Source organism: Aythya marila (assembly GCF_965140915.1).
Source record: "Aythya marila genome assembly, chromosome: 24".
Lineage (NCBI taxonomy): Eukaryota > Metazoa > Chordata > Aves > Anseriformes > Anatidae > Aythya > Aythya marila.
This window is the reverse complement of record NC_139065.1, coordinates 4,871,874-4,884,820: the sequence shown is the minus strand read 5'-3', so window position 1 is coordinate 4,884,820 and position 12,947 is coordinate 4,871,874. Positions and strand designations below refer to the sequence as shown.

General features: G+C 61.7%; 3 protein-coding genes across 3 annotated transcripts; 2 read left to right on the top strand and 1 right to left on the bottom strand.

The window, feature by feature from the left end:
- Positions 1–3,149: 3,149 nt before the first annotated feature.
- ARMC12 (armadillo repeat containing 12) lies at positions 3,150–5,167 on the top strand. The gene is made up of 6 exons (XM_082778254.1): positions 3,150–3,649; positions 3,801–3,937; positions 4,081–4,215; positions 4,306–4,479; positions 4,560–4,631; positions 4,743–5,167. Exons 1-6 carry the CDS (start codon positions 3,490–3,492, stop codon positions 5,103–5,105), a joined length of 1,041 nt encoding a protein of 346 aa, XP_082634380.1. The 5' UTR covers positions 3,150–3,489; the 3' UTR covers positions 5,106–5,167.
- Positions 5,168–5,338: 171 nt separating this feature from the next.
- CLPS (colipase) lies at positions 5,339–6,481 on the bottom strand. The gene is made up of 3 exons (XM_082778670.1): positions 6,324–6,481; positions 5,658–5,780; positions 5,339–5,554 (listed from the first exon to the last, which is right to left on the bottom strand). Exons 1-3 carry the CDS (start codon positions 6,417–6,419, stop codon positions 5,423–5,425), a joined length of 351 nt encoding a protein of 116 aa, XP_082634796.1. The 5' UTR covers positions 6,420–6,481; the 3' UTR covers positions 5,339–5,422.
- A 1,973-nt stretch (positions 6,482–8,454) lies between these two features.
- LHFPL5 (LHFPL tetraspan subfamily member 5) lies at positions 8,455–12,195 on the top strand. Its single transcript, XM_082778621.1, has 4 exons — positions 8,455–8,969; positions 11,038–11,274; positions 11,584–11,614; positions 11,878–12,195. The coding sequence occupies exons 1-3, from the start codon at positions 8,558–8,560 to the stop codon at positions 11,598–11,600; spliced, it is 666 nt and encodes a 221-aa protein (XP_082634747.1). The 5' UTR covers positions 8,455–8,557; the 3' UTR covers positions 11,601–11,614; positions 11,878–12,195.
- The last annotated feature ends 752 nt before the right edge of the window (positions 12,196–12,947 follow it).

Here is a 12,947-nt window from a genome sequence, read left to right as displayed (position 1 = left end):
GTCCCTGCTCAGGTCGCCATGGATGGTGTCGCCCCCTCCCCAGGTGGCATCGCCCCCGGTGTCACCCCAAGCATCGCCCCCATTTCAGCAGCCCCCCCATTTTGTCCCCCCAGTCTCCCCCCTTTCAGCTCACCCCCAGCCTCGTACCCCACTGCAGCAGCCCCCAGTTTTGTCCCCCACCAGTGTCCCCCCCCCCAGCATAAGCCACCAGCATCCCCTTCAGCATCACCCCAAGCACAGCCCCCCGTGCGCCCCCCCTGCACACCACCCCCTGGCACCTCACCCAGCCCCCAGCATTGCCCCCAGCCCCACAGAATTTGGGGGAATTTTTCCTTTTTTTGCCCTTTCCAAGCAGCAGCGAGTTGTGCCCTGCTCCCGGGGGGGGGCTCGGGGCCAGACGTGGCACTGCTGGGCACCGCTCGGCCCCGCGGGGTGGTTTTGGGGTGCCCCCATCCCTCCATCCCCTGGGATGTTCCCAACATGCAGCAGCCCTAAAGGAGGGGACAGGAGGGGGGGGGGGACACCCAGGCAGGGCCAGCACCCATCCCTCTTCCAACTCTTGGGGGGGGGAACCTAAGAGCAGAAAACCCCGCGAGCGACATTGTTCCCCCTGCCACATGCGAAGGCAAAAACAGGAGAGGCCGGGAAAAAAAAAAAAAAAATTAAAAAATCTTCAACAATTGGTTTTGGCAAGAAGAGGAAAACCAGAGAGAGCTTTTCATGAATTTTTCTTTTTTCTTTTTTTTTTTTTTTTTGCTAGAAAGGTTGTTTTTCCTCCAGTGAAAGTCCAAAACGCCGCCACCGTGGTGCCAGTGCCAGCCCCGAGCCCTCTCCCCGGGGCTGTGCAAACCCCCCCAGGACTGAAGCAAACCCCAAAAAGGGGCCGGGGCCTTGGGGGGTTGCCCCATGGGAGCAGGATCGGCCCCCGCAACCCCCGCTCGGGTGCTGTGGGTGCGTGGAGGCGGAATTGGGCAGCGGCCCAAGGATTTGGGGCTTCCCCGCATCCGGAGGTGGGGAAAAATCAGGCCCGGCCCCAAAACCCTCCTGGGGCAACCCCGGGGTGCACCCATGACCCCCCCCTCGCACCCTTCATGGAGCCCCCGAGTCCTTTGGGACCCTCGAACCCCGATGCCACGGGGGCTGATCCCATCCCGCTGCCGTCCCCGTGCTCGTTCTGCTCCCGCAGCAGGATCGGGCCCCTGCCCAAGGCTGGGAATTGGGGGGGGGGGCACCCACCTGGGTGCTAAAATCCTGCTGGGGGGGGGGTCCTCTGCAGGGACTGGGGGTCTGGGGGGGTTAATGCCACGCAGGAAGGATCCCAGGGGGATCCTTGCGGGGGGATTTTGGCGAGGGAAGGCTTCAGGGGGGTGTCCTGAGCCCCGTGGGGAGCCCCTGAGGGGGGGTTGGGGGGGGTGGAAAGGGAGCCTCGAGGAAATATTGCTCATAATAATAATAAAAGTAACAGCAATGGTGGTAATAATAGCAGGAGTAATAATAATAAGTGTAGTGGTAATAATAGTAATGATTATAGTAATAGTGATCGTGATGGTAAGAATAGCAAGGGTAAGAATAATAATAGGAATAATAATAAATAAATTTTAAAAAACGGCCTTTTTGCAAGAAAAAGGGTTAAAGCGGCGCGGCGAAGACGAGGTGAAGGCCATGGGGCCGGCAGGAAAGGGGGGGGGAGCGAGGGAGGAGGGAGGTTGGGGAGCGGGAGCGAGGCTGTGCAAGAGCGAGCAGAACATCCTGTACCCTCCTGTCAAAAACAGCCCCGGCGGGGGGGGGCACAGGGGGGGGACACGGGAACATCGCCGGGTGTCCCCCCCCCGGTTCCCCCTCGATTGGCTTTAAGGGGGCGCGGGGTGGTTTTGGGGTGTGGGGGGGGGAGCGGGGTCACCCCGCTGTGGGCATCCCGCTGCGGGGCAAAGTGGGGTGCGTGGGGTTGGTTTTTTTTTTGGGGGGGGGGGATTTATGGGTTTGCCCCCGTTTGCATCGCATTGCCGTGCAAAGTAGTGAGTGTTGGAGGTGGGGGCATCCCTCAATCCCCCCCCAGGTCAATATTTTTTTTTTGGGGGGGTGGGGGGTGCCGCCGCGTCCCCCCCCAGCTCCGAACGGAGCTGGGGGGGGACGCGGCGGCACCCCCCACCCCCCAAAAAAAAAAAATAAATTGCATTTTTGGGGGGATGGAAGCACCATCTGCCAGCACACGGCTGCTCTGTGCATGCCCCCCCCCCAAAAAAAAAAAAGCTCGGGGTGCCCCCCCCGGGGCTTGCAGCACCCCACAGGCACCGGGGCCCCTTCCTGTGTTTGTTAACGCCGTGACTCAGGCGGCTGCGGGGAGCTGCCAACATCGAGCCGCTGCTCACCCATAAATAGGATGAGGGTTTGAGGTTTTCATTTTTTTGGGGGGTGCTGCCACCCTTCCCTAACCCCCCCCCCCCCTCCCTCAACTCTCCCCACCTCGCCAGTATTTCCCTGCCAGGGCCAGGAAGATGTTCCCACCCCCAAAAAAAACTCCGTCATATACAGGGCATGGCCCAGGCTGTGCCCCCTCCCAGTGGTCCCCCCCCAATCTGGTAAAGGGTGACCCCAAAAGAGGGGCTCAGGGGGCACCACAGGGCCCCTATGGCTGAGCATCCCCCCTCCCCATGGGGCTGGGGGGGTCCGCAGGGCTCTGGGGGGTGCTCGGGGAGGTGGGGGCTGCCCTCTGCTGGTCCTGCCTGCGCTGGCCGCATCCTGCCCATGCCAAGGGTGCAGAGCCCCTGGCGGCGCTCCCAGTATGCCCAGTATGCCCAGTAAGTGCCCTGGGGGGGGCAGCACCTCCCTGCTGGCACCTTGGGGTGCTGAGCCCCGAGCAGGTGGCAGGGCTGGGGATATGTGCCATGTCTCACAGCCCTGCCATATGGCACATGTCCCCTGCCCCATGTCCCCTCCCCATGTCCTGTGTCCCTTGTCCCCTTCCCTGTGTCCCTTGTCCCCTTCCCTGCGTCCCATTTCCCCTTCCATGCGTCCCTTGCCCCCTGCCATTTGTCCCATGCCTCCTGCCCCATATTCCACGTCCCCTTCCCTGTCTCTTGTCCCTCACCATGTGTCCCCTGTCCCCTTCCATGCGTCCCACATCCCCAGCCCCATGCTCCTTGTCCCCAGCCCCATGCTCCTCATCCCCAACCCCGTGTCCCAGCGGGTGCCCAGGCACAGTGCCACCCCCCACGCCGGGCTCAGAGGGGCAGGACCCCCCCATGGGACGCGGGTGCTCCCCTGGGCTCACCCCACCCCACATCCCCAGCTCAGTGGCTTCGTGTCCCCGGGCACTGTGACAAAGTGACAGCACGGGGAGGGGTCTCCAGGATTCAGGGGGTATCGGGGACCCACGTGCGCCCCGTCCCGGTGCTGCCCCTGACCTCACAAGGCTCCGCACCGCGGGGACGATTCTGCTTCCAGAAGCCGCCCCGGTCCCGTGGGGCTCCGGGGGCTGCGGTGCCGGGGATGGCGGCGTGCTGGGGGACATGGACGGGGCGCCACGTCCTGAGCGTGGCCACGGGTGCTGGGGCCATCTACCTCCTCTACAAAACCGTGGCGGACGGGCTGAGCGGCGCGCCCGACAGCACCGAGTGCTACCGGCTGGAAAGCCCGGACCACCGGGAGGGTGGGTGGGAGAGGACCACCGGGGTCCCTCCTCTGCCACCTCCCTGCCTCAGTTTCCCCTCCTGCGGGACGTGAACCCCAAGCGAAATTTGAGTTCCCCATGGGAACCACGTTGCGCCCCGGTGTGACCGCGGCTCCCCGCTTGCTCGCAGGGCTGCCCGTGGAGGAGGTTCTGAACAGGAAAGTCTGCGAGGAGCTGCTGGAAATGCTGAGAGTGCAGCAGGACGGCCGGTCCCGCAGCGCCATCCTGCGCAGCATCGCCCGCTGCATCTACCTGATGGACACGGAGGTGAAGGGGACACAGTGGGGACAGCACGAGGGCACCCCGCTGCGCTCCGGGGTGCTGCGGTTCCCATCCCCATCCCATCCCTATCACCACCCCATCCCCATCCCATCTCTATCCCATCCCATCCCGGTCTGGTCTCCCTCCAGAAGCCCACCTGCAGCCCGGAGCACGTCGAGCTGGTGGCCTCCTGCCTGGACGACCACAACCGGGACACCAAGATCCAGGCGCTGAACACCCTCAGGGCTTTTGTCACCCGGTCCCTGTTCACTGACAAAGTCCGGGTCAGTGCTTCCCCCCCTCACACCCCCTGTTGCCCCCACCGTGGTCGGGTGTGCACGGCTCCCTGATCACCCCCCGCCCCATCCCTGTAGGATTATTACCCCAAAATCCTGGATATGGTCAGCTGCTCCTGGGACATGGGGGTGCATCTGGCGGCGCTGCAGCTGCTCAACGCGCTGCCCGTGCCCCCCAACATCGAGCCGCTGCTGCGCCGCACGGTGCCGAACCTGCTGGGCTTCCTGCAGCTGGACAACTACAACATCCAGGTACGCTGCCCCCCGTGCCCGGCGGGGACCCCCCCTGCACCGTGCCCACCCTCCCAGCCTCATCCCCGGTGTTTCTGCAGCTGCAGGTCCTCAGGCTGCTCGTCACGCTGTCCCGCAAGGAAGAAATCCTGCCTGACATCCTCAACTGCCAGGTACGGCCCCCGGCCCCGCGCCCGGTGGGATTTGCAGGGGATTTGCATCCTCGTTTCCACCCTGGGGCTGCCCCCAGCCTGGCCGCTGTCTCCCAGCATTTCCTCAACCAGGTTCGGCCCGAAATCCTGAGCATCTTGAACAACTCGCAGCCGGAGACGCTGCTCTTGGAGATGCTGCTGCTGCTGGAGGTGCTGCACGAGGGCTGCTCGCAGCCCCGCCGCCCGAGCAAGAGCCCCAAAAGCGACAGCTGCTCCCTCTACGAGGTCCTTTTCGGCGAGAACTCCAACCTGGCCAACCGCCTCATGGTCATGTTCGTCCACCCCGACCTGACAGTGCAGGTCCAGGCGTGCAAACTCGTCATGAAGCTGCAGTTTCACAGGCTGGATGGGGAGGTCACCGCTGCCCTGAGCAGGCACAGAGCGGGCAGCGCCGCCTTGAATCACATCTTGTCCTCCGTCAAATCCGCTTCCTAGGGGACGTTCACAGCCGCCGCGCTCGCAGAAGCAAATAAAACCCAGCACAGCTCCCTCCCTGCTGTCCCCTGCACCCTTTTTATGAATGCTCCCAGCTTATCATTCGGCCACAGCCCTGATCAATACCCCTTTTCACACGCCAAACACAAAGCCGTCTCCCCGCGGCTTTCCCAGGACCTTCTGGCCCTGCTGCCCCTGCCCTGTGCCAGGACACACGGAGTGAAAACGCCGGCTTGCGACAGCAGAAATGCTCTTTACTAGAACCCCCCGACCGCACCAGGCTTGTTTTGGGGGTGCCGGGGGGGGGCTCACGTCCTTCACCGCGCCGTGTCGTTCTTGTCCCTGCAGATGCCGAAGTCGCTGTTGGTGATGGAGCCCACGATGCTCCTGTCGGCGTCGCAGGTCAAGCCACTCTCACAGGGACACTTGTAGTAGACCCCATAGAGGCTCTGCGGGGACGGGGGCACGGTAGAGGGACCATCCCGGCCCCCCCACCTTGGAGGGGTGACCCACGGGGACGGGATGGGGACACCGCGTTGCTCAGGCACCTACCTTCGGGGAGCAATCCTGGAGCTCGGCCGCCTTCGGCATGCACCGGGCCAGGCTCAGCCCGCTGTTGCGCTGGCAGCAGCCGCTCTTGCACTGGGCACTCTGCAGGCACAGCTCCCCGGTGTCCTGCAGCGGCGAGGGGAGGTGTGAGCCCCACGTTTGGCTCAGATCCCCCCCCCCCAGAACCACAGCCACGGAACCAGGGGGTTGGGGCAGGTGTCGGAATCGCTCTGCCCTTTGGCTGGGGCTGGGGCAGACCCAGCAGCATTTACTCATTCTGGCCCAAAATACGGCCCGCCGAGGTGCTGTTTTCTGCCCAGCTCATGGGGTTAGGGCTGAGATGCTGCAGGGAAGTCTTTCTCCCCCCATATACCCTGCAAGGCCCCCCAGGGAGAGTCCTCGCCGGCACCAAGAGCCTCACGCCTGTCGGCTTACAGGCTTCCCTGCCCCTCTGCAGCAGGAGAGACCCCTCACAGCCCTGCAAAACCCAGCACACCGTCCTGTCTGCCTCAGTTTCCCCAGCTGCAAGTGAGTTTTGCTCTCAGGGGTGCAGCCATCACCTCGGGGCACCCCCACGGCCACCACCAGAGACCAAAACATCGCGGCCACCTCCGCACCCCAAGCGCCACGCTCCCTGGCTGCAGCGAGGACAGGGTTTCCTCCTCTTACCAAATTAAAGATGAGCCCTCGCTCAAGCGACGCGGCCAGGGCTGGGGCCAGGAGCGTCAGGGAGAGGAGGAGGCCGATTTGCAGCGTGCTTGCCATGGTGGGCTCGCTCGGGGCTCTGCTGCAGGTGGCTGGGCACTTTATAGCCGGCACCTCCGCCAGCTGACGCAGCCTCTCCTATCACGGCCAACCTTCCCCGGGCTGCCGTGGAGGAATGGCGATGCCCTCGCTGCCCGTGGTGCAGTGCCAGCGCGGGTGGTGGCACGGCACAGAGCTGGGGATGATGTGTCCCGTCCCCAGGTGCCCTTCCTGCAGGGGTGATGCCTCCCTGCCATACGGCAGCGCCTTTGGCCAAAGCAGGTGTGGAATAACAGCGCTGGGATTGCCACGGTGGGACCAATCCTCCCTGCAATCCTTCGCCCTGAGCCCCGGGGAGCTGGGATGAGCCACTGTCTCCTAACTGCCCTGCTCGCATGGGGCTTCAAGGGCAAACCGAGCCCCGATGGAACAGCAGGAACTCCGGGAAAACACCAAATCCCAAGCCCAGCTGCTCCATCGACCCAACATCACCACCAAGAAACCCGCTTAAGGAAACCCAAAGCGTGGCAGGAGTGAGCCCACCCCCTGCCAGCCTTGCTCGGGGTCTCAGAGCCCACCGAGGTCCCCCCGGCACCCCCTGGATGTTTGTTCTTGGTGTTTCAGCGGGCGGGGCATTTGGCTAATGAGAGGAAAATAGCTCTGGGAATGGCACAGCTTTTAGCACCCACGTCAACCCGGCTGCTCTGGGCAATGATTAACGCCCGGGCAGCCCTGACCTTCGGCAGCCACGGGGGTGAGGCTCAGGCTGGCCCTGGCTGCAGGGCAGCACCACGGTGGCAGCTGGCAAAAGGCCCTGAGGTGCCCACAGGTGCCCTGGGGGGTCCTGGCACCTCGTCCCCTCCCTGCCTGCACCCCACCAGCCCTGCTGGCTTGGGGCTGGGACCCACAGGACCCCGTGTGTGCTCCAGTGGGGAAAGGACTGAGGTGATGCTGGGGAGGGCGGAGGGGAGCAGCCTTTGGCACACAGCTGGGGTGCACAGAACAGCCCAGGACACATCCTGGGACACAACAAGGGGTGCACAGCACATCCCAGGGGCATCTCAGCACGTGTCCTGGGATGCGTCACACATCCCAGTGCACTCAGCAAGGACCTGGGGCATACAGCAGGGGTATGAAGCACATCCCCGGGCACAGAGCATGTCCTGCGGTGCATTCTCAGGCACAGAGCACATCCCAGGGGGGACCCTGAGAGCACTCTGGGGTGCACAGTGGGGTGCAGGGCACATCCTGGGGCATGAGGTACATTCTGGGCTGCACATGAGGGCACTGGGCACATCCAGGGGTGCTTGCTGAGGCACATTGTGGAGGTACAGGTGGTGTCCCAGGGGTGCATCCACCGTGCACGTGGTATGCACCCTGTGCCCACCCTTCTTGGGTTATAGAGGATGGAGGGTGCATCCCGTGGGCACACGGGGGGCGGGGGGAGCACAAGGCACAGGTAGGGGGCACAAAGCACATCCCAGGATCGCATCCTGGGGACACGGGGCATATCCTGGAGGCACAGCCCAGAAGGGGCACGGTTTGGGCACAGGGTGCATCCGAGGGGAATGGGACAAATCCCAAGGACACCGGGGCACGACTGGGGGCACATCCAAGGGGCGCGGGGCACATCCCAGGGGCACCGGGGTTCACAGGACGGGCACGGGGTACATCCCAGGGGCGCATCCCGGGGCCGTGGAGCACATCCCGGGGGCGCATCCCTGGGGCACCGGGGCACATCCCAGGGGCGCATCCGAAGGGCACATCCCGGGGCCGTGGAGCGCATCCTAGGGGCGCATCCTTGGAGCGCATCCCTAGGACACCAGGGCGCATCCCGGGGGCTCATCCCAGGAGCCCCGGGGCACATCCGAGAGGCACCGGAGCGCATCCTTGGGGCACACCCCGGGGGCGCATCCCTGCCTCCTTCCCTCCCCATCCCTGCTCGCTGCCTGGGGTCTCGCCGCCGCCTCCCGGGGCGGTCCCGGGGAGGGGGAACGGAGGCGGGGGGGGGGGGCGCGCCGGCGCAGCCCGAGCCTCCCCGCGGCGCCGCCGCCGCTCTCGGCCGGGGCGGAGCGGGGCAGGGCCGGGAGGGGACCCCGGGAGGAGACCCCGGGGGCGGCGGGGGCCGCTGGGGGCCCGGCGGGGTCCCCGCTCCGGCCATGCCCAAGCTGCTGCCGGCGCAGGAGGCGGCGCGGATCTACCACACCAACTACGTGCGGAACGCCAGGGCCATGGGCGTGCTGTGGGCCCTCTTCACCCTCTGCTTCGCCATCCTGATGGTGGTGACCTTCATCCAGCCCTACTGGATCGGCGACAGCATCGACACGCCCCAGGCCGGCTACTTCGGCCTCTTCTCCTACTGCATCGGCAATGCGCTCACCGGCGAGCTCATCTGCAAGGGCAGCCCCCTGGATTTCGGCACCATCCCCTCCAGCGCCTTCAAGACGGCGATGTTCTTCGTGGGCATCTCCACCTTCCTCATCATCGGCTCCATCCTCTGCTTCAGCCTCTTCTTCTTCTGCAACGCGGCCACCGTCTACAAAGTCTGCGCCTGGATGCAGCTGGCAGCAGGTGAGCAGGGCCAGGGGGTAACGGGCAGGGCTGCGAGGGGTCCGTGGGGAGCTGCTGATCCCCCTGGACTGTGTCATGGTGGGGCTGGCCAGGAAAGGGACAGTAGCACAACCTCTGTGCCCGCTCCGCTCCCTTGGATGGGTTAGAGGAGGAATTTGCAGTCGGTAAAGCAGCCACTGTGCAGCTGAGACCTGATGGACTTATTGCGTGTGGGCGCTGATCCTGCTGCAAAACCTCGTGGGATGAGGAACACAGCCCCTGGTGGCCCCAAATCACAGTGGGATTGGTGCTTCAGAGCATCCCTGGGGGAGCAGGGCTCCATGCTCCGAGCATTAGGGATGCAGCAGGGAGATGGAGAGGGCACTGCTGGGTCCTTTTGTGCCTCCCCTGTCCCCTGCAGAAGCTGCCCTGAGCATGGGGCAGATGTAAGGTGTAGGGACTGAACACAGGCTCAGTGCCACCACCCCCCTTTCCCACTTTTCTCATCCTCACACTCCTCCACCCCACCTTGCAGCCCCCTCCAGCCCCGGACACCTGAGATGTCGGTAACCCAGCCTGATCCAGCGCCGCTGAAACCCAACCCCGACCTGTGCAGCTCCTGAATCATTGATGCAGGGACCAGGCGCTGTCCCCACGCTCCCCAGGTGTCCCATGGGAGGGCAGGTGGCAGCAGTGTGAGGTTGCTCCAGTTCCCAGCTCAAGAAACGAGCTCAAGTGAAGATTTAGATAAGAGGCTTGGGGCAGCTCAGCCTCCCAGGGAGAGCAGGGAAAGGCTTTGCTGCTGTATTTGGGGCTTTTACCTACATTTTTTTGCTGGATTGGGAGAAAAGCACAAGTGCAGGCAGCTCCAGCCATGCGGATATGCCCAAATCTTCCCTGCTGGTGACCCCCCAACCTCTGCTTCAGGCTCCTCGAGGCAGAGGCTCTGAAACCTACTCCTTAGGGTTTCAACAGCATCTTCTGTGCAATCCCAACCCCATCCCTCATGGATGGAAAGGGGGAAGATCGCTGCAAGGTTTTGGCTCTACCAGATCCAGCAAACCGAGGGGTTCATTCCCTGCAGAGGGTGTGCAGGGGTACAGCCAAGGGACTCTGCGTCCCCCCAGCGCTGCTGCTCTTCCTTTTGCTCTTCCACAGTGCCGAGGGCTCCAAATCACAGCTCTCCCCCTGCACCAGGGGATGCAGAGGCTGCTGTGTTAGAAGAGGGAGCAGGAGCTGAGCAGATCCCACCTTCAGGTTTGCTACGTGCCAGGGTTTGTCTTCCCAGGAGAAGCAGTTTCCTTCCAGCCTCCCCTGTCCTTGTGCCCTTCCTCACCATTACCTACAGCAAGGAGTGATTAAGCACACGAGAGGCTGCCTGCTTCTAGATGATGAAAAATGCTCCGTGCTGACCTAGGAAGCTGCCCGCTGTCCTTGCTGCTCTCCTTCCCCTAAGCTAGGGGAATAAAAACCCTTAGCAGAGCACAAGGCAAGCACCTGGAAAGGATTTTCAGGTTGACCACTGCCAGAAAACCCATGGATAGGGGGCAGGAGGTGGCCCTTGGGCAGCTGGTGGCAGGACTCCCACAGCAAAGCTGCGAACACTGCAGGCAAGTGGGCACATTGGTCACCGAGGTCAGGCAGGGAGGGCTCCCAGCACGGGCAGCTCTCAGCCCTGGCTGGAACCAGCACAGCTGAGCAAGCAGAATTCACCCGCACACAAAGCTGCTGCTGCTGACAGCGGCTCCGGCTTGGCAAACCCAAATCCAGCCGTGCACAGAGCAACGAAATTCTCCACCTTGCACAAACTCAGTTGGTTCGTGCAAAACCAAAGTGGTTTTGCTTGAAGGAGGCCTTATTTTGGGGCAACAAGGCCAGTGCTGGAAGAAGCAACAGCGGTGTAGGAAGGCAGCGCCGTGCCCACGCTGCACCATCCCCAGCTCGGATGGAGCACAGTCCTGGGGAATATTTAAGCCTTGCCAACTGGTTTTAGCTCTTTCCCTGTAATATTTGTGGTCGTGGCCGTGCTATTCCCTGTAACCTCCCCGCCTGCACGTGCAGTACCTGCGACGTCTCCCCCTCCTTGCAGCCACGGGGCTGATGATCGGCTGCCTGATTTACCCCGACGGCTGGGACTCGAGCGAGGTGAGGCGCATGTGCGGGGACAAAACGGACAAATACACGCTGGGCGCCTGCACCGTGCGCTGGGCGTACATCCTCTGCATCATCGGCATCCTCGACGCGCTCATCCTCTCCTTCCTGGCCTTCGTGCTGGGCAACCGGCAGGACAACCTCCTCCCGTCGGATTTTAAAGTGGAGAGCAAAGGTAAAAGGCAGCCCGGGCTGAGCACGCGTCCCAAAGGATGGGGGTTATTTGGGGGGTTGCTTCCTGGGGTGACCAGGACAGAGGCAGCAGGGGTGGGAGCAGGACTTCACTGAGCCCCCCACCCTGCAAACGCCAGGCAGAGGTACCTGGGTTGAGTCTAGAGCAAAGAAACCCCATGGGCTCTTCGTTTTTTTTTGAGCTTTTTGGAAAACAACCCCAAAAAACAAACCCCCAGAACACCTGCACCAGTATTATTACCACATCCCATTAACACCGCATTAACACTGCAATTACCTTTTTGTTTTACAGAGGAGGGCAACGACTGACAGCCGACCACCATGTAAGTGATGCCCACGGGGATTTCTGACATTTCCTGCACGTGCAACACTGCTGGGCTTTGAGAATCGATGAAGGACTGGCAACGATAGCTCCTGGTGCTATACCGAGGGGTTTTCTTTGAGGTTAAATGAGAAATTGGCTTTGCATTGCCTCCCAGAACTAGGAAAACATCACGCCGTGCCAAGTGACAAAGAACTTAAAATTGGGTGTTTTGCTATGGTTTAATGGTGGCAACAGCTGACCTTTTCTTTCCTTTCTTCCCAGGGACTCCTAGAACTGCTCTCATCAGCTTCAAGAGATGTAAGCCCTTTGAAAATGACTTCTTCAGGAGCTCTACATCTGCCCCCATAATTTTTTGGGTTTTCTACAATTGTTCTTTTCACACGAGGGTCCGCTGTCAGCTCACAGCTCTCACAGGGTTTGATGGGAAGAGCCCTGTTGGACATGGGTTTTTTTTTGAGCCCATCAGCAGAGCCAGGGAAAGAGAGGGAGGAACAGGGAGACGATTTGCTGCTCCTTGGGGTTTGTACACCACCTTCTTTCAAGGAAATGACTTCTGAATAAAAAAGGTAGCGTTTTGGATTTTGTGCTGGTCTCCTTGAGACAGGGAAAAGCCTTGACTGTGTCACACATTTTCCCTGCGACCTTTTGTTTGGAAATACTGAGACAGCCAATTCCTTGCAGAGCCCCAGATCAGCTTCTCACGCCACCTTTAGACCCCAGCAGGGAAAAGCACAGCACCACGCACACCCAATTAATCCCATTTAGCCCTAATTCCATATCCCATCCAGCAGCCCCCACCCCGCAGCCTTCGCCTGCCCAGGGCAGCACGCCCTCCCACCCAGCCCCAGGACCTCTCACTCACCCGGTCGGGAGGCAGGACCGACCAACCTGGGGAACATTTTTCAGTCCTGCTTGCTGGAATTTGCTGGTTCCTGCAGCAGAGGAGTCAGTTTGGTTCTCACAGCTGCCTTCCAGCATTACACCTCCCCCTAAGGAAGTGGTTGGGAAGGTTTTGTTAAGAGACCTTGCTAGGGAAGAGAGCAGAGATGACACCGTGTGTGGCAGAATTCAAACCAGCAGCTTTTAGCACGGCAGAACTGCAGCAGTTACCCTGCTATTGGCTTCTTCCCCCTTTAAAAATGGGTTACAATTCAATCAAAGATATTTACCAACACCATCAAACAGTTTCGCCCCAGAGAATCCAAACCCAGTGCTAACTAGCAAAGAAAATCGAACCCAAGGGCCACAAGCTGAGGAAAAACAGACCTACAGAGGGAACATGAGGAGTAGGGCTTAGTTATTAAATAATCTGTTTATTGTATGGCTTTCAC